The sequence below is a fragment of the Engystomops pustulosus genome, unplaced genomic scaffold, assembly GCF_040894005.1.
Source record: "Engystomops pustulosus unplaced genomic scaffold, aEngPut4.maternal MAT_SCAFFOLD_276, whole genome shotgun sequence".
In the NCBI taxonomy this organism is placed as follows: Eukaryota; Metazoa; Chordata; class Amphibia; order Anura; family Leptodactylidae; genus Engystomops; species Engystomops pustulosus.
Window position 1 is genome coordinate 46,323 of NW_027285155.1, and position 27,549 is coordinate 73,871.

The 27,549-nt window shown below is 54.6% G+C and overlaps 1 protein-coding gene across 3 annotated transcripts; it reads left to right on the top strand.

Moving 5' to 3' along the window:
• Positions 1-7,817: 7,817 nt before the first annotated feature.
• Positions 7,818-27,424, top strand: PBXIP1 (PBX homeobox interacting protein 1). 3 transcript variants are annotated; one of them, XM_072132226.1, is made up of 12 exons: positions 7,818-7,949; positions 17,794-17,880; positions 18,210-18,270; positions 18,348-18,418; positions 18,502-18,610; positions 18,718-18,810; positions 18,922-19,134; positions 21,325-21,348; positions 21,428-21,504; positions 22,297-22,422; positions 22,830-24,157; positions 24,404-27,424. In XM_072132226.1, exons 2-12 carry the CDS (start codon positions 17,821-17,823, stop codon positions 26,553-26,555), a joined length of 4,314 nt encoding a protein of 1,437 aa, XP_071988327.1. In that variant the 5' UTR covers positions 7,818-7,949; positions 17,794-17,820; the 3' UTR covers positions 26,556-27,424. The 3 variants fall into 3 exon arrangements, with proteins under 3 accessions (XP_071988327.1, XP_071988329.1, XP_071988328.1); XM_072132227.1 differs by lacking the exon at positions 7,818-7,949 and adding an exon at positions 17,398-17,513; XM_072132228.1 differs by lacking the exon at positions 18,718-18,810.
• Positions 27,425-27,549: the final 125 nt, after the last annotated feature.

A 27,549-nucleotide genomic window follows, 5' to 3' on the forward strand; every position in this document is an offset into this window, starting at 1 on the left:
TACTACATAGATACAGGACCAGATCCAAGCTTATTACATAGATACAGGACCAGATCCAAGCTTATTACATAGATACAGGACCAGATCCAAGCTTATTACATAGATACAGGACCAGAACCCAGCTTACTACATAGATACAGGACCAGAACCCAGCTTACTACATAGATACAGGACCAGAACCCAGCTTATTACATAGATACAGGCTTGTAGTGCAGCAGATGTCTCAGTGTCGGATGCTGGATGTGATCTCAGGAGATGCTGCAGGACTCCCGCACTTCCTGCAGTGATGTCTAAGCCGTCTCCTTCATTCTCCTCTTCTTCTGTGCAGAGCGCCCCCAACTGCCCAGAGGGTGCAATAACTGCTACGATAATAACTACATTATAATGTTACATAAGCCCTGCAGCAGCCGTGTGATCACTGACAGCAAGCAGAGCTCTGTAAGAGCTGGTCAGGACTCCCTGAAGCAGCCGTGTGATCACTGACAGCAAGCAGAGCTCTGTAAGAGCCGGTCAGGACTCCCTGCAGCAGCCGTGTGATCACTGACAGCAAGCAGAGCTCTGTAACAGCCGGTCAGGACTCCCTGCAGCAGCCGTGTTATCACTAACAGCAAGCAGAGCTCTGTAACAGCCGGTCAGGACTCCCTGCAGCAGCCGTGTGATCACTGACAGCAAGCAGAGCTCTGTAACAGCCAGTCAGGACTCCCTGAAGTAGCCATGTGATCACTGACAGCAAGCAGAGTATGTAACAGCCGGTCAGGACACCCTGCAGCAGCCGTGTGATCACTGACAGCAAGCAGAGCTCTGTAACAGTCGGTCAGGACTCCTGCAGCAGCTGTGTGATCACTGACAGCAAGCAGAGCTCTGTAACAGCCGGTCAGGACTCCCTGCAGCAGCCGTTTGATCACTGACAGCAAGCAGAGCTCTGTAACAGCCGGTCAGGACTCCTGCAGCAGCCGTGTGATCACTGACAGCAAGCAGAGCTCTGTAAGAGCTGGTCAGGACTCCCTGCAGCAGCCGTTTGATCACTGACAGCAAGCAGAGCTCTGTAACAGTCGGTCAGGACTCCTGCAGCAGCCGTGTGATCACTGACAGCAAGCAGAGCTCTGTAACAGCCGGTCAGGACTCCCTGCAGCAGCCGTGTGATCACTGACAGGAAGCAGAGCTCTGTAACAGCCGGTCAGGACTCCCTGCAGCAGCTGTGTGATCATTGACAGCAAGCAGAGCTCTGTAAGAGCTGGTCAGGACTCCCTGAAGCAGCCGTGTGATCACTGACAGCAAGCAGAGCTCTGTAACAGCCGGTCAGTACTCCCTGCAGCCGTGTGATCACTGACAGCAAGCAGAGCTCTGTAACAGCCAGTCAGGACTCCCTGAAGTAGCCATGTGATCACTGACAGCAAGCAGAGTATGTAACAGCCGGTCAGGACACCCTGCAGCAGCCGTGTGATCACTGACAGCAAGCAGAGCTCTGTAACAGTCGGTCAGGACTCCGTGCAGAAGCCGTGTGATCACTGACAGCAAGCAGAGCTGTGTAACAGTCGGTCAGGACTCCGTGCAGCAGCCTGGCCCTGAGCAGAATAGCAGCTGCCCCCTCGGCTATAAATAGCGGCCCCCGCCCCAGAGTATTAATAGCCTCTGCCGCTCGTATTTAGTATGCAGCCACCGCTGCCGCCACTGCCTCAGGGCCCCCTATTCATAGACTATTCACAGTCTAATCACTCCCATCATCCCTGACCCCCGGAGCTCACAGTCTAATCACTCCCATCATCCCTGACCCCAGGAGCTCACAGTCTAATCACTCCCATCATCCCTGACCCCAGGAGATGACAGTCTAATCACTCCCATCATCCCTGACCCCCGGAGCTCACAGTTTAATCACTCCCATCATCCCTGACCCCAGGAGCTCACAGTCTAATCACTCCCATCATCCCTGACCCCAGGAGCTCACAGTCTAATCACTTCCATCATCCCTGACCCCAGGAGCTCACAGTCTAATCACCCCCATCATCCCTGACCCCAGGAGCTCACAGTCTAATCACCCCCATCATCCCTGACCCCAGGAGCTCAGTCTAATCACTCCCATCATCCCTGACCCCAGGAGCTGACACTCTGATCTCCCATCATCCCTGACCCCAGGAGCTGACACTCTGATCTCCCATCATCCCTGATCCCAGGAGCTGACACTCTGATCTCCCATCATCCCTGGCCCCAGGAGCTGACACTCTGATCTCCCATCATCACTGACCCCAGGAGCTGACACTCTGATCTCCCATCATCACTGACCCCAGGAGCTGACACTCTGATCTCCCATCATCACTGACCCCAGGAGCTGACACTCTGATCTCCCATCATCCCTGACCCCAGGAGCTCACAGTCTAATCACTCCCATCATCACTGACCCCAGGAGCTGACACTCTGATCTCCCATCATCCCTAACCCCAGGAGCTGACACTCTGATCTCCCATCATCCCTGACCCCAGGAGCTGACACTCTGATCTCCCATCATCACTGACCCCAGGAGCTCACAGTCTAATCACTCCCATCATCCCTGACCCCAGGAGCTGACACTCTGATCTCCCATCATCACTGACCCCAGGAGCTGACACTCTGATCTCCCATCATCACTGACCCCAGGAGCTGACACTCTGATCTCCCATCATCCCTGACCCCAGGAGCTCACAGTCTAATCACTCCCATCATCACTGACCCCAGGAGCTCACAGTCTAATCACTTCCATCATCCCTGACCCCAGGAGCTCACAGTCTAATCACCCCCATCATCCCTGACCCCAGGAGCTCACAGTCTAATCACCCCCATCATCCCTGACCCCAGGAGCTCAGTCTAATCACTCCCATCATCCCTGACCCCAGGAGCTGACACTCTGATCTCCCATCATCCCTGACCCCAGGAGCTGACACTCTGATCTCCCATCATCCCTGATCCCAGGAGCTGACACTCTGATCTCCCATCATCCCTGGCCCCAGGAGCTGACACTCTGATCTCCCATCATCACTGACCCCAGGAGCTGACACTCTGATCTCCCATCATCACTGACCCCAGGAGCTGACACTCTGATCTCCCATCATCACTGACCCCAGGAGCTGACACTCTGATCTCCCATCATCCCTGACCCCAGGAGCTCACAGTCTAATCACTCCCATCATCACTGACCCCAGGAGCTGACACTCTGATCTCCCATCATCCCTAACCCCAGGAGCTGACACTCTGATCTCCCATCATCCCTGACCCCAGGAGCTGACACTCTGATCTCCCATCATCACTGACCCCAGGAGCTCACAGTCTAATCACTCCCATCATCCCTGACCCCAGGAGCTGACACTCTGATCTCCCATCATCACTGACCCCAGGAGCTGACACTCTGATCTCCCATCATCACTGACCCCAGGAGCTGACACTCTGATCTCCCATCATCCCTGACCCCAGGAGCTCACAGTCTAATCACTCCCATCATCACTGACCCCAGGAGCTGACACTCTGATCTCCCATCATCCCTGACCCCAGGAGCTGACAGTCTAATCACTCCCATCATCACTGACCCCAGGAGCTGACACTCTGATCTCCCATCATCCCTGACCCCAGAAGCTGACACTCTGATCTCCCATCATCCCTGGCCCCCGGATCTCACAGTCTAATCACTCCCATCATCACTGACCCCAGGAGCTGACACTCTGATCTCCCATCATCACTGACCCCAGGAGCTGACACTCTGATCTCCCATCATCCCTGACACTCTGATCTCCCATCATCACTGACCCCAGGAGCTGACACTCTGATCTCCCATCATCACTGACCCCAGGAGCTGACACTCTGATCTCCCATCATCACTGACCCCAGGAGCTGACACTCTGATCTCCCATCATCACTGACCCCAGGAGCTGACACTCTGATCTCCCATCATCACTGACCCCAGGAGCTGACACTCTGATCTCCCATCATCCCTGACCCCAGGAGCTGACGCTCTGATCTCCCATCATCCCTGACCCCAGGAGCTGACACTCTGATCTCCCATCATCCCTGACCCCAGGAGCTGACACTCTGATCTCCCATCATCACTGACCCCAGGAGCTCACAGTCTAATCACTCCCATCATCACTGACCCCAGGAGCTGACACTCTGATCTCCCATCATCACTGACCCCAGGAGCTGACACTCTGATCTCCCATCATCCCTGACCCCAGGAGCTGACACTCTGATCTCCCATCATCCCTGGCCCCAGGAGCTGACAATCTAATCACTCCCATCATCCCTGACCCCAGGAGCTGACACTCTGATCTCCCATCATCACTGACCCCAGGAGCTGACACTCTGATCTCCCATCATCACTGACCCCAGGAGCTGACACTCTGATCTCCCATCATCCCTGGCCCCAGGAGCTGACACACTGATCTCCCATCATCCCTGACCCCAGGAGCTGACACTCTGATCTCCCATCATCCCTGGCCCCAGGAGCTCACAGTCTAATCACTCCCATCATCCCTGACCCCAGGAGCTGACACTCTGATCTCCCATCATCCCTGGCCCCAGGAGCTCACAGTCTAATCACTCCCATCATCCCTGACCCCAGGAGCTGACACTCTGATCTCCCATCATCAGTGACCCCAGGAGCTGACAGTCTAATCACTCCCATCATCCCTGACCCCAGGAGCTGACACTCTGATCTCCCATCATCCCTGGCCCCAGGAGCTCACAGTCTAATCACTCCCATCATCCCTGACCCCAGGAGCTGACACTCTGATCTCCCATCATCCCTGACCCCAGGAGCTGACAGTCTAATCACTCCCATCATCCCTGACCCCAGGAGCTCACAGTCTAATCACTCCCATCATCCCTGACCCCAGGAGCTGACACTCTGATCTCCCATCATCCCTGGCCCCAGGAGCTCACAGTCTAATCACTCCCATCATCCCTGACCCCAGGAGCTCACAGTCTAATCACTCCCATCATCCCTGACCCCAGGAGCTGACACTCTGATCTCCCATCATCCCTGGCCCCAGGAGCTCACAGTCTAATCACTCCCATCATCCCTGACCCCAGGAGCTGACACTCTGATCTCCCATCATCCCTGGCCCCAGGAGCTGACAATCTAATCACTCCCATCATCCCTGACCCCAGGAGCTGACACTCTGATCTCCCATCATCACTGACCCCAGGAGCTGACACTCTGATCTCCCATCATCACTGACCCCAGGAGCTGACACTCTGATCTCCCATCATCCCTGATCCCAGGAGCTGACACTCTGATCTCCCATCATCACTGACCCCAGGAGCTGACACTCTGATCTCCCATCATCCCTGGCCCCAGGAGCTGACACTCTGATCTCCCATCATCCCTGGCCCCAGGAGCTCACAGTCTAATCACTCCCATCATCCCTGACCCCAGGAGCTGACACTCTGATCTCCCATCATCCCTGACCCCAGGAGCTCACAGTCTAATCACTCCCATCATCCCTGACCCCAGGAGCTGACACTCTGATCTCCCATCATCCCTGGCCCCAGGAGCTGGCACTCTGATCTCCCATCATCCCTGGCCCCAGGAGCTCACAGTCTAATCACTCCCATCATCCCTGACCCCAGGAGCTGACACTCTGATCTCCCATCATCAGTGACCCCAGGAGCTGACAGTCTAATCACTCCCATCATCCCTGACCCCAGGAGCTGACACTCTGATCTCCCATCATCCCTGGCCCCAGGAGCTCACAGTCTAATCACTCCCATCATCCCTGACCCCAGGAGCTGACACTCTGATCTCCCATCATCAGTGACCCCAGGAGCTGACAGTCTAATCACTCCCATCATCCCTGACCCCAGGAGCTGACACTCTGATCTCCCATCATCCCTGGCCCCAGGAGCTGACACACTGATCTCCCATCATCCCTGACCCCAGGAGCTGACACTCTGATCTCCCATCATCCCTGACCCCAGGAGCTGACACTCTGATCTCCCATCATCCCTGACCCCAGGAGCTGACACTCTGATCTCCCATCATCCCTGACCCCAGGAGCTGACACTCTGATCTCCCATCATCCCTGACCCCAGGAGCTGACACTCTGATCTCCCATCATCCCTGACCCCAGGAGCTGACACTCTGATCTCCCATCATCCCTGACCCCAGGAGCTGACACTCTGATCTCCCATCATCACTGACCCCAGGAGATGACACTCTGATCTCCCATCATCACTGACCCCAGGAGCGGACACTCTGATCTCCCATCATCCCTGACCCCAGGAGCTGACACTCTGATCTCCCATCATCCCTGACCCCAGGAGCTGACACTCTGATCTCCCATCATCCCTGACCCCAGGAGCTGACACTCTGATCTCCCATCATCCCTGACCCCAGGAGCTGACAATCTAATCACTCCCATCATCCCTGACCCCAGGAGCTGACACTCTGATCTCCCATCATCACTGACCCCAGGAGCTGACACTCTGATCTCCCATCATCACTGACCCCAGGAGATGACACTCTGATCTCCCATCATCACTGACCCCAGGAGCGGACACTCTGATCTCCCATCATCCCTGACCCCAGGAGCTGACACTCTGATCTCCCATCATCCCTGACCCCAGGAGCTGACACTCTGATCTCCCATCATCCCTGACCCCAGGAGCTGACACTCTGATCTCCCATCATCCCTGACCCCAGGAGCTGACACTCTGATCTCCCATCATCCCTGACCCCAGGAGCTGACACTCTGATCTCCCATCATCCCTGACCCCAGGAGCTGACACTCTGATCTCCCATCATCACTGACCCCAGGAGCTGACACTCTGATCTCCCATCATCACTGACCCCAGGAGCTGACACTCTGATCTCCCATCATCACTGACCCCAGGAGCTGACACTCTGATCTCCCATCATCCCTGACCCCAGGAGCTGACACTCTGATCTCCCATCATCCCTGACCCCAGGAGCTGACACTCTGATCTCCCATCATCACTGACCCCAGGAGCTGACACTCTGATCTCCCATCATCACTGACCCCAGGAGCTGACACTCTGATCTCCCATCATCCCTGACCCCAGGAGCTGACACTCTGATCTCCCATCATCACTGACCCCAGGAGCTCACAGTCTAATCACTCCCATCATCACTGACCCCAGGAGCTGACACTCTGATCTCCCATCATCACTGACCCCAGGAGCTGACACTCTGATCTCCCATCATCCCTGTCCCCAGGAGCTGACACTCTGATCTCCCATCATCCCTGACCCCAGGAGCTGACACTCTGATCTCCCATCATCCCTGACCCCAGGAGCTGACACTCTGATCTCCCATCATCACTGACCCCAGGAGCTGACACTCTGATCTCCCATCATCACTGACCCCAGGAGCTGACACTCTGATCTCCCATCATCCCTGACCCCAGGAGCTGACACTCTGATCTCCCATCATCCCTGACCCCAGGAGCTGACACTCTGATCTCCCATCATCACTGACCCCAGGAGCTGACACTCTGATCTCCCATCATCACTGACCCCAGGAGCTGACACTCTGATCTCCCATCATCCCTGACCCCAGGAGCTGACACTCTGATCTCCCATCATCACTGACCCCAGGAGCTGACACTCTGATCTCCCATCATCCCTGACCCCAGGAGCTGACACTCTGATCTCCCATCATCCCTGACCCCAGGAGCTGACACTCTGATCTCCCATCATGCTCCTGTCAGTGTACAGCGCCCCTGCTCCTGCACCTGTCTCTGTCACTCTCTCACTCAGCACACACGGGGTTAATGACTTGTGGTCTCTGATTGGTCTCCTCCTTCTTTCCTTTTGTTCTGTTGCTATGGGCGGGTTGTTCCTTCCCCTGGTAACCAGCGATGGCCCCTGTGATTGGCTGCTCGGGGTCACATGGTGCCTGTAAGTGAAGAGAAGTTACAAGGAAAGTGACGGAACCGAAGAGAAGAAGAAACAACAGGAAAGAAAAGGTAACAATGTATACAAGTCCCCCCCCTGTATATACCCCCCTCCGGTACTGCCCCCTGTATATACCTCCCCCGATACTGCCCCCAAATATACCCCCCTGTATATAACCCCCTGTATATACCTCCCCCGATACTTCCCCCAAATATACCCCCCTGTATATACCTCCCCCGATACTGCCCCCAAATATACCCCCCTGTATATAACCCCCTGTATATACCTCCCCCGATACTGCCCCCAAATATACCCCCCTGTATATAACCCCCTGTATATACCTCCCCCGATACTGCCCCCAAATATACCCCCCTGTATATAACCCCCTGTATATACCTCCCCCGATACTGCCCCCAAATATACCCCCCTGTATATAACCCCCTGTATATACCTCCCCCTCCGGTACTGCCCCCTGTATATACCTCCCCCTCCGGTACTGCCCCCTGTATATACCTCCCCCTCCCGTACTGCCCCCTGTATATACCTCCCCCGATACTGCCCCCAAATATACCCCCCTGTATATAACCCCCGCTACTACCCCCTGTATATACCTCCCCCTGTATATAACCCCCTGTATATACCTCCCCCTCCGGTACTGCCCCCTGTATATACCTCCCCCTCCCGTACTGCCCCCTGTATATACCTCCCCCGATACTGCCCCCAAATATACCCCCCTGTATATAACCCCCGCTACTACCCCCTGTATATACCTCCCCCTGTATATAACCCCCGCTACTACCCCCTGTATATACCTCCCCCTGTATATAACCCCCTGTATATACCTCCCCCTCCGGTACTGCCCCCTGTATATAACCCCCCGCTACTACCCCCTGTATATACCTCCCCCTCCGGTACTGCCCCCTGTATATAACCCCCCGCTACTACCCCCTGTATATACCTCCCCCTCCGGTACTGCCCCCTGTATATACCTCCCCCTCCGGTACTGCCCCCTGTATATACCTCCCCCGATACTGCCCCCTGTATATACCCCCCTGTATATAACCCCCTGTATATACCTCACCCTCCGGTACTGCCCCCTGTATATAACCCCCCGCTACTACCCCCTGTATATACCTCCCCCTCCGGTACTGCCCCCTGTATATACCTCCCCCTCCGGTACTGCCCACTGTATATACCTCCCCCGATACTGCCCCCAAATATACCCCCCTGTATATAACCCCCTGTATATACCTCCCCCTCCGGTACTGCCCCCTGTATATAACCCCCCACTACTACCCCCTGTATATAAACCCCCACTACTACCCCCTGTATATACCTCCCCCTCCGGTACTGCCCCCTGTATATAAGTCCCTTTACTGCCCCCAAATATACCCCCCCTGTATATAAGTCCCCCCCCTGTATATAACCCCCCGCTACTACCCCCTGTATATAAGTCCCTGTACTGCTCCCAAATATACCCCACCTGTATATACCCCCTGTATATAACCCCCGCTACTACCCCCTGTATATAAGTCCCTGTACTGCCCCCAAATATACCCCCCCTGTATATACCTCCCCCTCCGGTACTGCCCCCTGTATATACCCCCCTGTATATACTCTCCCCCGGTACTGCCCCCAAATATACCCCTCCCCCCTGGTACTGCCCCCAAATATACCCCCCCCCCCGTATATACCCTCCCCTCCGGTACTGCCCCCAAATACACCCCCCCCAGGTACTGCCCCCAAATATCCCCCCCCCCCGTAAATACCCTCCCCCCGGTACTGCCCCCAAAAATATTCCCCCCCCCCCGGTACTGCCCCCAAATATACCCCCCCGTATATACCCTCCCTCCCTGGTACTGCCCCCAAATATACCCCCCCATATATACCCTCCCCCCCTGGTACTGCCCCCAAATACCCCCCCCCCCCCCGGTACTGCCCCCAAATATACCCCCCCGGTATATATCCTCCTCCCCGGTACTGCCCCCTGTAGATACCCCCTGGTACTGCCCCCAAATATACCCCCCTGATACGGCCCCCTGTATATATCCCCCCCCCCCCCGTACTGCCCCTTGTATATACCCTCCCCGCCGGTACTGCCCCAAATATACACCCCCCCTTGCACTGCCCCCAAACCCCCCCCCCGTATATACCCTCCCCCCTGATACTGCCCCCTGTATATACCCCCCCGGCACTGCCCCCAAATATACATCCTCCTGGTACTGCCCCTGTATATACCCCCCATCCGGTTCTGCCCCCTGTATAAACCCCCCCCCGGTACCGCCCCCCTGTATATACCCCCCCGGTACTGCCCCCTGTATATACCCCTCCCCGGTACTGCCCCCTGTATATACCCCCCCCACCTAGTACTACCCCTCGTATATACCCCCCCCCCGGTACGGCCCCCCTGTATATACCCCCCTGTGTATACCCCCCCCCCCCCACCCCGGTACTGACCCCTGTATATACCCCCCTCCGGTACTGCCCCCCTGTATATACCCCCACCCGGTACTGCCCCACGGGTACTGACCCCATGTATATACCCCCCCTAGTACTGCCCCCCTGTATATACCCCCCCCCCCGGTACTGCACCCCTGTATACCCCCCCACCCGGTACTGCCCCCTGTATATACCCCCCACCCGGTACTGCCCCCTGTATATACCCCCCCACCCGGTACTGCCCCCAAATATACCCCCCTTCCCCGCTACTGCCCCCTGTATATACCCCCCCCCACATCCAGTATTGCCCCCTGTATATACCCCTCGGTACTGCCCCCTGTATATCCCCCCAGGTACTGCCCCCTGTATATACCCCCACCCGGTACTGCCCCCTGTATATACCCCCCTGATACTGCCCCCTGTATATACCACCCCCGAGGTACTGCCCTCTGTATATACCCCTCCCCCGGCACTGCCCCCTGTATATCCCCCCCAGGTACTGCCCCTTGTATATACCCCCCTGCTACTACCCCCTGTATATACCCCACCTCTACTGCCCCTTGTATATAGGATACTGCCCCCTGTATAAACCTCCCGGTACTGCCCCTATATACAGGTAACACTGCCCCCAATATAAACCCCAGGTACTGCCCCATGTGCTGTATACACCCCTCCCCTATCTCTGGTATTATTCATGTAGCAGGGGGCTCTGGATGAGCATAGCTGCTGTGGTGTCATCTTAGTGTCAGCTCCTTATATGGCGACTCCTGGAGGAGGAATTTACATTGTAACCAGTGTCTGGGGAGCTGGAGGCCTGGCCCCTGCGGTGACCCCTGCGGTGACCCCTGCGCTGACCCCGGTGCTGGCCCCTGTGCTGACCCCTGTGCTGACCCCAGTGCTGACCCCTGCGGTGACCCCTGTGCTGACCCCGGTGCTGACCCCTGTGCTGACCCCGGTGCTGGCCCCTGTGCTGACCCCTGCGCTGACCCCTGCGCTGGCCCCTGCACTGCTCCCTGCATTGCCCCTGTTCTGTCCTCTGCACTGACCCCTTTGCTGGCCCCTGCGTTTACCCCTACACAGTTCTCTGCGCTGACTCCTGTACTGGCCCCTGCCCTAACCCTTTTGCTTGCCCCTGGGCTTACCCCAGCACTGGCCTCTGCCTTGACCCCAGCGCTGACCTCTGGCCCCTGCATTGCCCCCAGCACTGGCCTCTGTACTGGCCCTTGCACTGACCCTTTTGCTGGCCCCTGCATTGCCCCTGCACTGACCCCTGCGCTAACCTCTGGCCCCTGCGCTTACCCCTGCACTGTTCTCTGCGCTGATCCCTTTGGTGGCCCCTGTGTTGACGTCTGGCCCCTGCGCTTACCCCTGCACTGTTCTCTGGCCCCTGCGTTTACCCCTGCACTGTTCTCTGACCCCTGTGCTGACCTCTGGCCCCTGCTTTTACCCCTGCACTGTTCTCTGGCCCCTGCACTGACCTTTGGCCCCTGCGCTTACCCCTGCACTGTTCTCTAGCCCCTGCGCTAACCTCTGGCCCCTGCGTTTACCCCTGCACTGTTCTCTGACCCCTGTGCTGACCTCTGGCCCCTGTGCTTACCCCTGCACTGTTCTCTGGCCCCTGCGCTGACCTCTGGCCCCTGCGCTTACCCCTGCACTGTTCTCTGGCCCCTGCGCTTACCCCTGCACTGTTCTCTGGCCCCTGCGCTGACCTCTGGCCCCTGCGTTTACCCCTGCACTGTTCTCTGGCCCCTGCGCTTACCCCTGCACTGTTCTCTGGCTCCTGCGCTGACCTCTGGCCCCTGCGTTTACCCCTGCACTGTTCTCTGGCCCCTGCGCTGACCTCTGGCCCCTGCGCTTACCCCTGCACTGTTCTCTGGCCCCTGCGCTGACCTCTGGCCCCTGCGCTTACCCCTGCACTGTTCTCTGCGCTGACCCCTTTGGTGGCCCCTGTGCTGACCTCTGGCCCCTGCGTTTACCCCTGCACTGTTCTCTGGCCCCTGCGCTTACCCCTGCACTGTTCTCTGGCCCATGCGTTTACACCTGCACTGTTCTCTGGCCCCTGCGCTGACCTCTGGCCCCTGCGCTTACCCCTGCACTGTTCTCTGGCCCCTGCGCTGACCTCTGGCCCCTGCGTTTACCCCTGCACTGTTCTCTGGCCCCTGCGCTTACCCCTGCACTGTTCTCTGGCCCCTGCGCTGACCTCTGGCCCCTGCGTTTACCCCTGCACTGTTCTCTGGCCCCTGCGCTTACCCCTGCACTGTTCTCTGGCCCCTGTGCTGACCTCTGGCCCCTGCGCTTACCCCTGCACTGTTCTCTGGCCCCTGTGCTGACCTCTGGCCCCTGCGCTTACCCCTGCACTGTTCTCTGACCCCTGTGCTGACCTCTGGCCCCTGCGTTTACCCCTGCACTGTTCTCTGGCCCCTGTGCTGACCTCTGGCCCCTGCGTTTACCCCTGCACTGTTCTCTGGCCCCTGTGCTGACCTCTGGCCCCTGCATTTACCCCTGCACTGTTCTCTGGCCCCTGTGCTGACCTCTGGCCCCTGCGTTTACCCCTGCACTGTTCTCTGGCCCCTGTGCTGACCTCTGGCCCCTGCGTTTACCCTTGCACTGTTCTCTGGCCCCTGTGCTGACCTCTGGCCCCTGTGCTTACCCCTGCACTGTTCTCTGGCCCCTGTGCTGACCTCTGGCCCCTGCGTTTACCCCTGCACTGTTCTCTGGCCCCTGTGCTGACCTCTGGCCCCTGCGTTTACCCCTGCACTGTTCTCTGGCCCCTGTGCTGACCTCTGGCCCCTGCGTTTACCCCTGCACTGTTCTCTGGCCCCTGTGGTGACCTCTGGCCCCTGCGCTTAGCCCTGCACTGTTCTCTGGCCCCTGTGCTGACCTCTGGCCCCTGCGTTTACCCCTGCACTGTTCTCTGACCCCTGTGGCCAGGATTCTTATTGCCTTGTAGTGCCTGGTCTGAGTATCTGTGGGGTTTGTTGGGGTCTCGCTGGTGTGTCGTCTCCTGATAATTGGACGGTCTCTTGGCCATCATGAAGATGTTCCTGGAATTAGTCATGTTGGCAGGTTGTCCTCCGTTGTCACCTGGCTGTGACCATGGATCATCAGTGGGGTCAGGACGAGGACAAGGTGTGACAATCCTTTGTGAGGTGACGGCTGGAGCTTTGTACATTGTTAGGTTCACCCTGTGAGGACCCCAGAGTCGTAAGGTTTGTCTCGTGGTGATGATCCTCTTTTGGTCTCCATGTGATGTGAGGTTGGTCTTTGGTATTGGGTGAATCTTCTTCTCATCCTCGTAATGTTTCCACCTCGTCACCTTGTACTTCTTCTTGTCATCAGGATGAGGATTGACCCAATTGTCAGGATTGGCTGTTCTCTAACTTACTCCTCCTCAGGATTCCCTCGATGTGATGTTGCGTTGGCTTCATGCTGATTGGTCGTCTTATCGTCTTATTATTTGCCTTGTTTTGATGTTGCGTTGGCTTCATGCTGATTGGTTGTTCTCATTGTCTTTCTCATGATGTACTTTTTGCCTTTTCATGATCTTTCCCATAATGTTGGGTTGATGGACCTTCTTGTGATGTTGGGCTGATCTTCTTGTGATGTTGGGCTGATCTTCTTGTGATGTTGGGCTGATCTTCTTGTGATGTTGGGCTGATCTTCTTGTGATGTTGGGCTGATCTTCTTGTGATGTTGGGCTGATCTTCTTGTGATGTTGGGCTGATCTTCTTGTGATGTTGGGCTGATCTTCTTGTGATGTTGGGCTGACCTTCTTGTGATGTTGGGCTGATCTTCTTGTGATGTTGGGCTGATCTTCTTGTGATGTTGGGCTGACCTTCTTGTGATGTTGGGCTGATCTTCTTGTGATGTTGGGCTGATCTTCTTGTGATGTTGGGCTGATCTTCTTGTGATGTTGGGCTGATCTTCTTGTGATGTTGGGCTGACCTTCTTGTGATGTTGGGCTGACCTTCTTGTGATGTTGGGCTGATCTTCTTGTGATGTTGGGCTGATCTTCTTGTGATGTTGGGCTGATCTTCTTGTGATGTTGGGCTGATCTTCTTGTGATGTTGGGCTGATCTTCTTGTGATGTTGGGCTGATCTTCTTGTGATGTTGGGCTGATCTTCTTGTGATGTTGGGCTGATCTTCTTGTGATGTTGGGCTGATCTTCTTGTGATGTTGGGCTGATCTTCTTGTGATGTTGGGCTGATCTTCTTGTGATGTTGGGCTGATCTTCTTGTGATGTTGGGCTGACCTTCTTGTGTTGTACCTTCTTGTGATGTTGGGCTGATCTTCTTGTGATGTTGGGCTGATCTTCTTGTGATGTTGGGCTGACCTTCTTGTGTTGTACCTTCTTGTGATGTTGGGCTGACCTTCTTGTGATGTTGGGCTGATCTTCTTGTGATGTTGGGCTGATCTTCTTGTGATGTTGGGCTGATCTTCTTGTGATGTTGGGCTGATCTTCTTGTGATGTTGGGCTGATCTTCTTGTGATGTTGGGCTGATCTTCTTGTGATGTGATGTTGGGCTGACCTTCTTGTGATGTTGGGCTGACCTTCTTGTGATGTTGGGCTGACCTTCTTGTGATGTTGGGCTGATCTTCTTGTGATGTTGGGCTGATCTTCTTGTGATGTTGGGCTGATCTTCTTGTGATGTTGGGCTGATCTTCTTGTGATGTTGGGCTGACCTTCTTGTGATGTTGGGCTGATCTTCTTGTGATGTTGGGCTGATCTTCTTGTGATGTTGGGCTGATCTTCTTGTGATGTTGGGCTGATCTTCTTGTGATGTTGGGCTGATCTTCTTGTGATGTTGGGTTGATGGATCTTCTTGTGATGTTGGGCTGATCTTCTTGTGATGTTGGGCTGATCTTCTTGTGATGTTGGGCTGATCTTCTTGTGATGTTGGGCTGATCTTCTTGTGATGTTGGGCTGACCTTCTTGTGATGTTGGGCTGATCTTCTTGTGATGTTGGGCTGATCTTCTTGTGATGTTGGGCTGATCTTCTTGTGATGTTGGGCTGATCTTGTGATGTTGGGCTGATCTTCTTGTGATGTTGGGTTGATGGATCTTCTTGTGATGTTGGGCTGATCTTCTTGTGATGTTGGGCTGATCTTCTTGTGATGTTGGGCTGATCTTCTTGTGATGTTGGGCTGATCTTCTTGTGATGTTGGGCTGATCTTCTTGTGATGTTGGGCTGATCTTCTTGTGATGTTGGGCTGATCTTCTTGTGATGTTGGGCTGACCTTCTTGTGATGTTGGGCTGATCTTCTTGTGATGTTGGGCTGACCTTCTTGTGATGTTGGGCTGACCTTCTTGTGATGTTGGGCTGACCTTCTTGTGATGTTGGGCTGACCTTCTTGTGATGTTGGGCTGACCTTCTTGTGATGTTGGGCTGATCTTCTTGTGATGTTGGGCTGATCTTCTTGTGATCTTGGGCTGATCTTCTTGTGATGTTGGGCTGATCTTCTTGTGATGTTGGGCTGATCTTCTTGTGATCTTGGGCTGATCTTCTTGTGATGTTGGGCTGATCTTCTTGTGATGTTGGGCTGATCTTCTTGTGATGTTGGGCTGATCTTCTTGTGATGTTGGGCTGATCTTCTTGTGATGTTGGGCTGACCTTCTTGTGATGTTGGGCTGATCTTCTTGTGATGTTGGGCTGATCTTCTTGTGATGTTGGGTTGATGGATCTTCTTGTGATGTTGGGCTGATCGATCTTCTTGTGATGTTGGGCTGATCTTCTTGTGATGTTGGGCTGATCGATCTTCTTGTGATGTTGGGCTGATCTTCTTGTGATGTTGGGCTGATCTTCTTGTGATGTTGGGCTGATCTTCTTGTGTTGTACCTTCTTGTGATGTTGGGCTGATCTTCTTGTGATGTTGGGCTGATCTTCTTGTGATGTTGGGCTGATCTTCTTGTGATGTTGGGCTGACCTTCTTGTGATGTTGGGCTGATCTTCTTGTGATGTTGGGCTGATCTTCTTGTGATGTTGGGCTGATCTTCTTGTGATGTTGGGCTGACCTTCTTGTGATGTTGGGCTGATCTTCTTGTGATGTTGGGCTGATCTTCTTGTGATGTTGGGCTGATCTTCTTGTGATGTTGGGCTGATCTTCTTGTGATGTTGGGTTGATGGATCTTCTTGTGATGTCGGGCTGATCTTCTTGTGATGTTGGGCTGATCTTCTTGTGATGTTGGGCTGATCTTCTTGTGATGTTGGGCTGATCTTCTTGTGATGTTGGGCTGACCTTCTTGTGATGTTGGGCTGATCTTCTTGTGATGTTGGGCTGATCTTCTTGTGATGTTGGGCTGATCTTCTTGTGATGTTGGGTTGATGGATCTTCTTGTGATGTTGGGCTGATCTTCTTGTGATGTTGGGCTGATCTTCTTGTGATGTTGGGCTGATCTTCTTGTGATGTTGGGCTGATCTTCTTGTGATGTTGGGCTGATCTTCTTGTGATGTTGGGTTGATGGATCTTCTTGTGATGTTGGGCTGATCTTCTTGTGATGTTGGGCTGATCTTCTTGTGATGTTGGGCTGATCTTCTTGTCTTTTGGTTGGTCATATCTGAATGTTCTAGTGATATCCTTCTCGTGGCCTGACGATGACGATGATGATGGGGCACCTGGTTGCGGTGAGGGTTGGGTCTCATTGTGACCTTGCTATAATCCCCTTGATGTTGGTTTGGCCTCATTATGAAGGTTGTCCTCGATCACTCCAGCCTGGTCTTGGCACTGCGTCCGTCTTTGTCACCTCCACACATGCTGAGTGACCAGCATGCGGGAATGTTCAGGCGATGAGTGTGGGGTCCGGTGCCGAGCAGCTGTTCTGGGTTACCAGTGAGGTCCAGGAGCAGAGCTCCGGGTCCTCCATTCTCCTACCTACTTATCCATCTGTACAGGTCCTGGAGTTTGTATCCGTGGCCCCACCACAGCTCCTCCTCCTAGTGAGATGGGGCTGTGCACTGGTGGCAGATCTGTGGTGGAGACACGTGTCCTCCGTGGAGGCAGCTGTCACGTTGCTCAGTGTCATGTATCGCCCGCACAGCTGTCATTTCTGGTCTCTGCTCATTTGGGTGAATTTGCAAATGAGGCGACCCATACCCAAATTACCCAGACGCAGGGGCTGAGGGGACAATGGGGCTCGGCGACTGCTCTGGTCTTGTGTAACCTCCACCCCCGACGGCCATCGTCACCTAAAGCCCAGGTCAGCGAGCTTGGAAGCCAGTTATGTGCAGCTGAGTGGTGGGGCACCCGGTGCAGCTGAGTGGTGGGGCACCCGGTGCAGCTGAGTGGTGGGGCACCCGGTGCAGCTGAGTGGTGGGGCACCCGGTGCAGCTGACTGGTGGGGCACCCGGTGCAGCTGAGTGGTGGTGCACCCGGTGCAGCTGAGTGGTGGGGCACCCGGTGGCTCTGGATGTACTGGATGGGGCGAGCGCTGCCGCTCAGGGGAAGGGCAGGAGCTTCATGATGTTTCCTCTTCACAGGACTGAAGTCATCACATTGGATTGAAGATGTCTGAGAGTCCTGAGGGACGAGACTCGGAGAATAACTGGGTGATCCCCAGCGCAGAGGTAAGAGGGCATCACAATCTACTGTTCCCGGGAGCTGACGCTATAGTGATATCTGCTGTGATCCTGTCCCCGGGAGCTGACACTCTAGTGATATCTGCTGTGATCCTGTCCCCGAGAGCTGACGCTGCCCTTGCTGCTATATATAGTCCTCCGTCTGATAAAACCGCTGAGTGCAGACCTGCCAGAGCCATGAGACCATAATAACTGCAGCACAATACGTCTCCTCTGTTTACTGCTCCCTGTTATCAGCTGCTCCTCCTACTTATGCCATCCTGCTTTGGCCCCTCCCCCGAGGAGCGTTCACATTGATGATTGTTTTCTGCTCGTAGAGTTTCCCAGTGGAGACGGTGGGAGCGGCGCAGGATGTCTCGGAAGATGCCGGAGCTTCGGGTGAGGGGTCATGGAGGGTGATGTGGGGGTAACAGTCCTCTAGTGCAGGGGTCTCACCTGTGTGTGGGTCATTACAGGCTCAGAACCAGCGCCACCACCGGACCACCAGGAGACGGCATCGCCCCTGCCGGATGTAAAGCCCAGTGCAGTAAGATCCCCACCACTGTTGTCATGGTAATGTTGCTGTTGGTCGGTCTGACGCAGGGTAATGGTGATTGTGTCCCCCCCCAGGAGCCCAGCGAGGACCCCACAGTCCAGGAGCAGCCACCTGAGGAGCCCGAGAAGCTGGACGAGGGGCTACCTGCAGATACAGAGGCTCCGAGGGGTCCGAGCCTAGTGGGTGAGTAGTGTAGAGGGGCAGTACATCTCATCAGTGCATGCACAGGCACGCCCCTTATTATAATTTCTCCGCCTCTAACTCCGCCCCTCTGTCTTCTTGTCTTGAAGCGAGTTGTTTTGAGAAAGTAGCCCATCTCCTCCCCGAGCCCTTGTCACAGGGCGTCCTGAGGACCTGGGGTCAGCGCCCGGCTAGTGGAACAGGTGCTGCCCGACTCCAGGGCTACTACTGCATGACCCCCCACTCACCCGTGTGACCCCCACAAGCTGGCGTATATACGTCTCTCATGACCCCCCATTATTCTGCCTCCGCAGGGGCGGACCTGGAGGAAGTCAGCTGCTCCAGCAGTGATGATGACTTGGAGGGTCTGAGGAAACGCGCGGGCCGGGGGGCTCCGCCTGGCAGCATCGCTCCGAGCATCAGAGAGGTGACACAGCAGGAGGCAGAGGCTGGATTCTCCCTCAACCCAAACACCTTGGTCATTGCCGCCTTCGCCATCGTTTGCATCGGGCTCCTGCTCTTCACAGGTGAGAAGCGGGCAGAGCGCCCCCTGCTGGTGGTCTCCTGCCCCATAGACAGTGAGAACCTCTGCTGGGGGTCTCCTGCCCCATAGACAGTGAGGACCTCTGCTGGTGGTCTCCTGCCCCATAGACAGTGAGGACCTCTGCTGGGGGTCTCCTGCCCCACAGACAGTGAGGACCTCTGCTGGGGGTCTCCTGCCCCATAGACAGTGAGGACCTCTGCTGGTGGTCTCCTGCCCCATAGACAGTGAGGACCTCTGCTGGTGGTCTCCTGCCCCATAGACAGTGAGGACCTCTGCTGGTGGTCTCCTGCCCCATAGACAGTGAGGACCCCTGCTGGTGGTCTCCTGCCCCATAGACAGTGAGGACCTCTGCTGGTGGTCTCCTGCCCCATAGACAGTGAGGACCTCTGCTGGGGGTCTCCTGCCCCATAGACAGTGAGGACCTCTGCCGATGGTCTCCTGCCCCATAGACAGTGAGGACCTCTGCTGGTGGTCTCCTACCCCATAGACAGTGAGGACCTCTGCTGGGGGTCTCCTGTCCCATAGACAGTGAGGACCTCTGCTGGTGGTCTCCTGCCCCATAGACAGTGAGGACCTCTGCTGGGGGTCTCCTGCCCCATAGACAGTGAGGACCTCTGCTGGTGGTCTCCTGCCCCATAGACAGTGAGGACCTCTGCTGGGGGTCTCCTGCCCCATAGACAGTGAGGACCTCTGCTGGGGGTCTCCTGCCCCATAGACAGTGAGGACCTCTGCTGGTGGTCTCCTGCCCCATAGACAGTGAGGACCTCTGCTGGGGGTCTCCTGCCCCATAGACAGTGATGACCCCTGCTGGTGGTCTCCTGCCCCATAGACAGTGAGGACCTCTGCTGGGGGTCTCCTGCCCCATAGACAGTGAGGACCTCTGCTGGGGGTCTCCTGCCCCATAGACAGTGAGGACCTCTGCTGGGGGTCTCCTGCCCCATAGACAGTGAGGACCTCTGCTGGGGGTCTCCTGCCCCATAGACAGTGAGGACCTCTGCCGGTGGTCTCCTGCCCCATAGACAGTGAGGACCCCTGCTGGTGGTCTCCTGCCCCATAGACAGTGAGGACCTCTGCCGGTGGTCTCCTGCCCCATAGACAGTGAGGACCTCTGCTGGGGGTCTCCTGCCCCATAGACAGTGAGGACCTCTGCTGGTGGTCTCCTGCCCCATAGACAGTGAGGACCTCTGCTGGGGGTCTCCTGCCCCATAGACAGTGAGGACCTCTGCTGGGGGTCTCCTGCCCCATAGACAGTGAGGACCCCTGCTGGTGGTCTCCTGCCCCATAGACAGTGAGGACCTCTGCTGGGGGTCTCCTGCCCCATAGACAGTGAGGACCTCTGCTGGTGGTCTCCTGCCCCATAGACAGTGAGGACCTCTGCTGGTGGTCTCCTGCCCCATAGACAGTGAGGACCTCTGCTGGGGGTCTCCTGCCCCATAGACAGTGAGGACCCCTGCTGGTGGTCTCCTGCCCCATAGACAGTGAGGACCTCTGCTGGGGGTCTCCTGCCCCATAGACAGTGAGGACCTCTGCTGGTGGTCTCCTGCCCCATAGACAGTGAGGACCTCTGCTGGGGGTCTCCTGCCCCATAGACAGTGAGGACCTCTGCTGGGGGTCTCCTGCCCCATAGACAGTGAGGACCTCTGCTGGGGGTCTCCTGCCCCATAGACAGTGAGGACCTCTGCTGGTGGTCTCCTGCCCCATAGACAGTGAGGACCCCTGCTGGTGGTCTCCTGCCCCATAGACAGTGAGGACCTCTGCTGGGGGTCTCCTGCCCCATAGACAGTGAGGACCTCTGCTGGGGGTCTCCTGCCCCATAGACAGTGAGGACCTCTGCTGGGGGTCTCCTGCCCCATAGACAGTGAGGACCCCTGCTGGTGGTCTCCTGCCCCATAGACAGTGAGGACCTCTGCTGGGGGTCTCCTGCCCCATAGACAGTGAGGACCTCTGCTGGGGGTCTCCTGCCCCATAGACAGTGAGGACCTCTGCTGGGGGTCTCCTGCCCCATAGACAGTGAGGACCTCTGCTGGTGGTCTCCTGCCCCATAGACAGTGAGGACCTCTGCTGGGGGTCTCCTGCCCCATAGACAGTGAGGACCTCTGCTGGGGGTCTCCTGCCCCATAGACAGTGAGGACCTCCAGGTGACATCAGCTCATGGTCTCGGCTTTCTCCACAGGTGGCGGCTTCAGCACTGATGACGGTAAGTAGGTCCTCCGACATATACAGCGTGGACAGGAGGAGTGTGGGGGGGTCACTTATCCAAGACGCTCTCTTCCCAGATGCCCCACAGAACGTGGTGTCCCGTAGTGTGACGGGGGGAGAAGAGCAGCCCCAAAAAGTCATTGCCGACATCCAGGTGAGCAACTTTCAGGGATCACTCTATACATCAGACCCTGGATTCATGTGTGGTCCCGGTATCTGTAGGGTTCATGTGTGGTCCCGGTATCTGTAGGGTTCATGTGTGGTCCCGGTATCTGTAGGGTTCATGTGTGGTCCCGGTATCTGTAGGGTTCATGTGTGGTCCCGGTATCTGTAGGGTTCATGTGTGGTCCCGGTATCTGTAGGGTTCATGTGTGGTCCCGGTATCTGTAGGGTTCATGTGTGGTCCCGGTATCTGTAGGGTTCATGTGTGGTCCCGGTATCTGTAGGGTTCATGTGTGGTCCCGGTATCTGTAGGGTTCATGTATGGTCCCGGTATCTGTAGGGTTCATGTATGGTCCCGGTATCTGTAGGGTTCATGTATGGTCCCAGTATCTGTAGGGTTCATGTATGGTCCCGGTATCTGTAGGGTTCATGTATGGTCCCGGTATCTGTAGGGTTCATGTATGGTCCCAGTATCTGTAGGGTTCATGTGTGGTCCCAGTATCTGTAGGGTTCATGTATGGTCCCGGTATCTGTAGGGTTCATGTATGGTCCCAGTATCTGTAGGGTTCATGTATAGTCCCGGTATCTGTAGGGTTCATGTATGGTCCCGGTATCTGTAGGGTTCATGTATGGTCCCGGTATCTGTAGGGTTCATGTGTGGTCCCAGTATCTGTAGGGTTCATGTATGGTCCCAGTATCTGTAGGGTTCCTGGATTCATGTACGATGCATCTGTAGACTTTTGCACGGATGTCTTACTGGTTTCTACCTTTTGCCTCTGGCTAGGACTGGATTCGGCAGCACGCGGACCAGTTCTCCGGGGACCCGAGCAGCCTGCAAGTCATGAGCGGCCTCCTGGATAAAGTGGCAAAAGAAAACCAGGAGATCCGACACATGCAAGCTACACTCCAGGTGACAGTCTCCATACACGATATTCTGGAGATATGATTAGTGGGGTCGGAGGACACGTGGGGTCTTGTGGTCGGAGGGCACGCGGGGTCTTGCGGTCGGAGGGCACGCGGGGTCTTGCGGTCGGAGGGCACGCGGGGTCTTGCGGTCGGAGGGCACGCGGGGTCTTGCGGTCGGAGGGCACGCGGGGTCTTGCGGTCGGAGGACACGTCGGGTCTTGCGGTCGGAGGGCACGTGGGGTCTTGCGGTCGGAGGGCACGCGGGGTCTTGCGGTCGGAGGGCACGCGGGGGTCTTGCGGTCGGAGGGCACGCGGGGTCTTGCGGTCGGAGGGCACGCGGGGTCTTGCGGTCGGACTTGCGGTTCCTGATGTGATTGTTTATTCATTGTGGACTGATGCCTAAATTTACAGGAGCAGAAAGAAGAGTTAGAAGCTCTGCTGTCTGTCAGTGATGCAGAAAAGGTCACTGCGGGACCCGGAGATCCAGAACTAACAGACGAGAACGTCAGACTAAAGGACGCCCTCCTAAAAGAAGAGACGGCGCACCTGTCTGCCAAGGAGGAGCTGCAGAATCTACAGGAAAAGCTGGAAGCCTTGGAGACCAGCCATGGGGAAAAGGAAGGCTTGGAGACTGAGAATTCTCAGCTGAAGGTGGACCTGGACACCCTCCAGAGACAGGTGGAAGGCTTCTTGGTGCAGAAGGAGACCCTAGTGGCTGAGTCCCAAATGCTGCGTCAGGAACTGGATAAGCAGCGGTTGTTGGTGTCCACCATCAGGCAGGATCTAGACAGTCTGGTATCGAAAAGCCCAGAAGGTGAGGATGAGAAGTTACTCCAAGAAAGGCTTTCAGAGATGAGCAGCAAGCTAGCCATGGAGGCCCAAAGGTCCGAGACGTGGGAGAAGAAGTATGTGGAGCATGCACAGAGAAGGAAAGAGCAAGTGGGAGAAGCAAGGCGTGGTCACAAGGAGTGGAAGAAGACCAACAAGACCCCAGACATCTCTGCCACCGGGGGAGATTACAGAAAAATGCATCATAAGCACGGCAAGGAGCACGGAAAGGGGTGGACAGAAGAGAGTCACCGGGAGTCACCGCATGAAGAGTGGAGGAGCAAGAAGCACGATGACAAGCAGTGGCGGGAGAAGAAGCATCGACACTGGGAGGGGGAGAAAGCCGACAGCCAAGAGAAGAAAGAGACCTGGAAGAGCAAAGACCACCATGACCACCCAGAGAGGCAGACCCGGCATCATCAGCGAGAACTGGGCGATGGATTCCACCCTCGGAAAGGACAGAAGGACTACAAGAGACAGACGGATGGTGAGAAAGGGAAAGACCACCGGCATCATGACCACAACAAGTTCTGGAAGAAGCTCTCAGACCATCAGTACCGGATCCCTGAGGGGTGTTCTGGCTTGGAGGACTGTGCTCGGAAAGACGGTGTGGACCTGTTCAATGTGGAGCTGAAACCCGTGGAGAGGAAGAAGTTTGAGGAGGTCCTGCTGAATTACCTGACCAAGACCCAGCTGTCTGAGCACCTGCCCGAGCTCACACCACTCCTTGATGGATTCTTTGAGGGGCTGTTCTTCTCCCACCACAAGCTCCGCTTCAAGGACTTTGTGGATGATGTGGAGGATTTCCTGGAAGATCTGGCCAGAAGAGAAACGGGAAATGATGACATTGTGGACGACTTTGAGAGATATGTCTACAACAGCTTCTTTGGAGAAGCCGCCACCAAAAAAAGGTGAGTCTGAATAATTATATGATAATGTGATGCTCTGTTCTTCAGTCCAGTCCTGATAACGAGGTTCTGTGATTAACTCTTAATAATCAGAGTCTGTAGAACGGTCCTTTCCAGAGACTTTGACTAACGCCCCCGTACACATTGAGTAGTATGTGACCATTAGTATTTGGGGTAGTTCTCGCTTGCTTTGGCCCGCTCCTGGCACTTCATCTAATAACATCTTCCAGGTCTTAATTACTCTCACAGATTTGCAAAGAAACAGCAGAAAAACAATAAGTACCACAAACATTCTGGAAAACTGGAGAAGATCCATGAAAAGGGCCTCAACCAATCCGAAGACCCCCAACCTTTCAAGACCGACTTCCATGTGGACTCGGGTGACTATAAACCACCCAAAAAGCAGAAATTCTCGTCTTCAAATGCTCGACATGAAGAAGAATCTGACCACAAATATGTGAATGAAAACAACAACAATTCTAATTATAACAAATCACCCAACCACCACGACCACGATAAGCGCGATGGCCATCATTTTGAGAAGAAGACCAAACACCCTTACACCAAGCCTGGAGGAGAAGCTTCAGGTCATCAAATTCTCAAAAGAGAACATCAGGAAGATGGAGATAGGTACAACGACAAGGCGGAAAACCATGAACGTAAAAATACACACAAAGGGCAGAGGTCACCTGGAAAAGATTCCTATAAGCAGAAACATAATAACCCTAACAAATACAAAGAAGAGGAACATAAGAATTACTCTAAGAAACATGAAAAAGACACCAGAAACAAGCATTACCCCCAACACGATGACTGGTCTCCTGATCACAGGTCATGGAAAGATGGTGACCACAAACGTAGAGACTACCACCCCCAACACGATGAACCTGGTGACCGACACGGAAACTACCACCAAAAGTATTACAACTACAGAGAGGGAGACAACCACCATGACTTCGACAAAGACCATCATAAACATGGAGATTCCAAGACTAAAGATTACCGACATGACAAAGAACACCACAAGCATGAGGCTGATAGTCAATACCGCCACAAATACGACAAAGACCACCAAAAACGTGAAAATGACCAGGATAAGTACAAGCATGGAGACTACAAGAATAGAGACCATGAGCATGACAAAGATCAGCAGAAGGTCTCCCACCACAAGTATGAGAAAGGCCACCATCAACATGACCGAGATGCCCACCACAAGTATGACAAAGACCACCATAAACATGACAAGGATGACCACCACAAGTATGACAAAGACCACCATAAACATGACAGGGATGACCACCACAAGTATGACAAAGACCACCATAAACATGAGAGGGATGACCACCACAAGTATGAGAAAGGCCACCATCAACATGACCGAGATGCCCACCACAAGTATGACAAAGACCACCATAAACATAACAGGGATAAGGATGCCCACCACAAGTATGACAAAGACCACCATAAACATGACAGGGATGACCACCACAAGTATGACAAAGACCACCATAAACATGAGAGGGATGACCACCACAAGTATGACAAAGACCACCATAAACATGAGAGGGATGACCACCACAAGTATGACAAAGACCACCATAAACATGACAGGGATGACCACCACAAGTATGACAAAGACCACCATAAACATGACAGGGATGACCACCACAAGTATGACAAAGACCACCATAAACATGACAGGGATGACCACCACAAGTATGACAAAGACCACCATAAACATGACAGGGATGACCACCACAAGTATGACAAAGACCACCATAAACATGAGAGGGATGACCACCACAAGTATGACAAAGACCACCATAAACATGACCGAGATGCCCACCACAAGTATGACAAAGACCACCATAAACATAACAGGGATAAGGATGCCCACCACAAGTATGACAAAGACCACCATAAACATGACAGGGATGACCACCACAAGTATGACAAAGACCACCATAAACATGAGAGGGATGACCACCACAAGTATGACAAAGACCACCATAAACATGAGAGGGATGACCACCACAAGTATGACAAAGACCACCATAAACATGACAGGGATGACCACCACAAGTATGACAAAGACCACCATAAACATGACAGGGATGACCACCACAAGTATGACAAAGACCACCATAAACATGAGAGGGATGACCACCACAAGTATGACAAAGACCACCATAAGCACGGAGATGACCAGACTATGGATTACCACCATAACCATGAAAAAGTCTACTATAAGCATGGAGATGACAAGAATAAAGCCTACTACCACAAGTATGACAAAGACCACCACAAACATGAGCGGGGTAAGGACGACCACTATAAGCAGAAAGAAAACAAAGATCTACATGACAACTTCCGCCACAAACACGATAAAGAGGGAAGATAGAGGGACTACCACCACAATCCTCACAGGAACCATTAGAAATGTAACGATTGTTCTTCACCAGTCACTATGGTGCTTTCCGTGGCTTCCACGTTCAGGAGAAGGTAGACTCGGGAAGACGTTGTGTTAACTTCACGCACTCCTATAGTCCTCACTGATGTTAGTCTCATGAACTTTGACAATGTTCTCGGCTTAGACACTGGATGTGACACTGGAGACCGTCCTCCAAGGAGATCTTGTTGATCTACCTCCTTCTTCTGCAGTTCTTCCTGCATTACGGTTGTCTCCTCCAGTTTTCCATCTTGTGGTTACTACTCTGCTGCGCTTTATGCCGTTTTGTGCCATTTGGATGGTAGTTGTAGGATTTTACAACCTTTGACCAGTAACATACCAGCGAGGAGTATTACAATCAGAGAGTGACGAGGGGAAGCTAGACGCCTCTGGAGAAGAAAAGAAGCAGCCAACTTGACAACAAATGAGGCCAATGCCTGCCCCAGATTACCAATGAGGTAGGGGCCTCCCCAAGGTGACGGAAAGAGACCCCTACACACCAGCGGAATGGCTGATTGTAAAGGAAATGGCCATCTAATACTTAGTGTAACTTGATCGTGGATGTTCAGCCACCTCCACACGTTCTCCTTGAGATCTTCAAGCCTTGTTAATCCTGAAGAAGCAAAAGGACTAACTAAAAGCTCTGCTTGACCATGGCTGGTAACATCTCACCCACATCGGGCAAGATCTGGAGAAGTTGGCCAAAGCCAATAGTGGATCCATCAGAAAGACACCACATACCTTCACACATTGTCCCTGTGTGCTTCTCTTTTTTTTTAAAGTTTTACCTAATTTATTTCCCCTTCCCTCCTTCCTTTACACTTCTCTCCTCCATTTTTCTCCATTTCACTTTTTTCCTTCAGAACCCTACAAGCCTGTAGCCATACTCTCTCTCCCTTTTCACAAACTCGGGGGCCCTCCTCTCCATCTCTCCTCCCTTGTCACC

Bases quoted from the DNA above. Each gene is read 5' to 3' on its own strand.
- PBXIP1 (XM_072132226.1), top strand. From the start codon at position 17,821: ATGTCTGAGAGTCCTGAGGGACGAGACTCGGAGAATAACTGGGTGATC. The intron at 21,349-21,427 runs GTAAGTAGGTCC...CTCTCTTCCCAG, and splicing joins CGGCTTCAGCACTGATGACG to ATGCCCCACAGAACGTGGTG. The intron at 21,505-22,296 runs GTGAGCAACTTT...GCCTCTGGCTAG, and splicing joins AAGTCATTGCCGACATCCAG to GACTGGATTCGGCAGCACGC.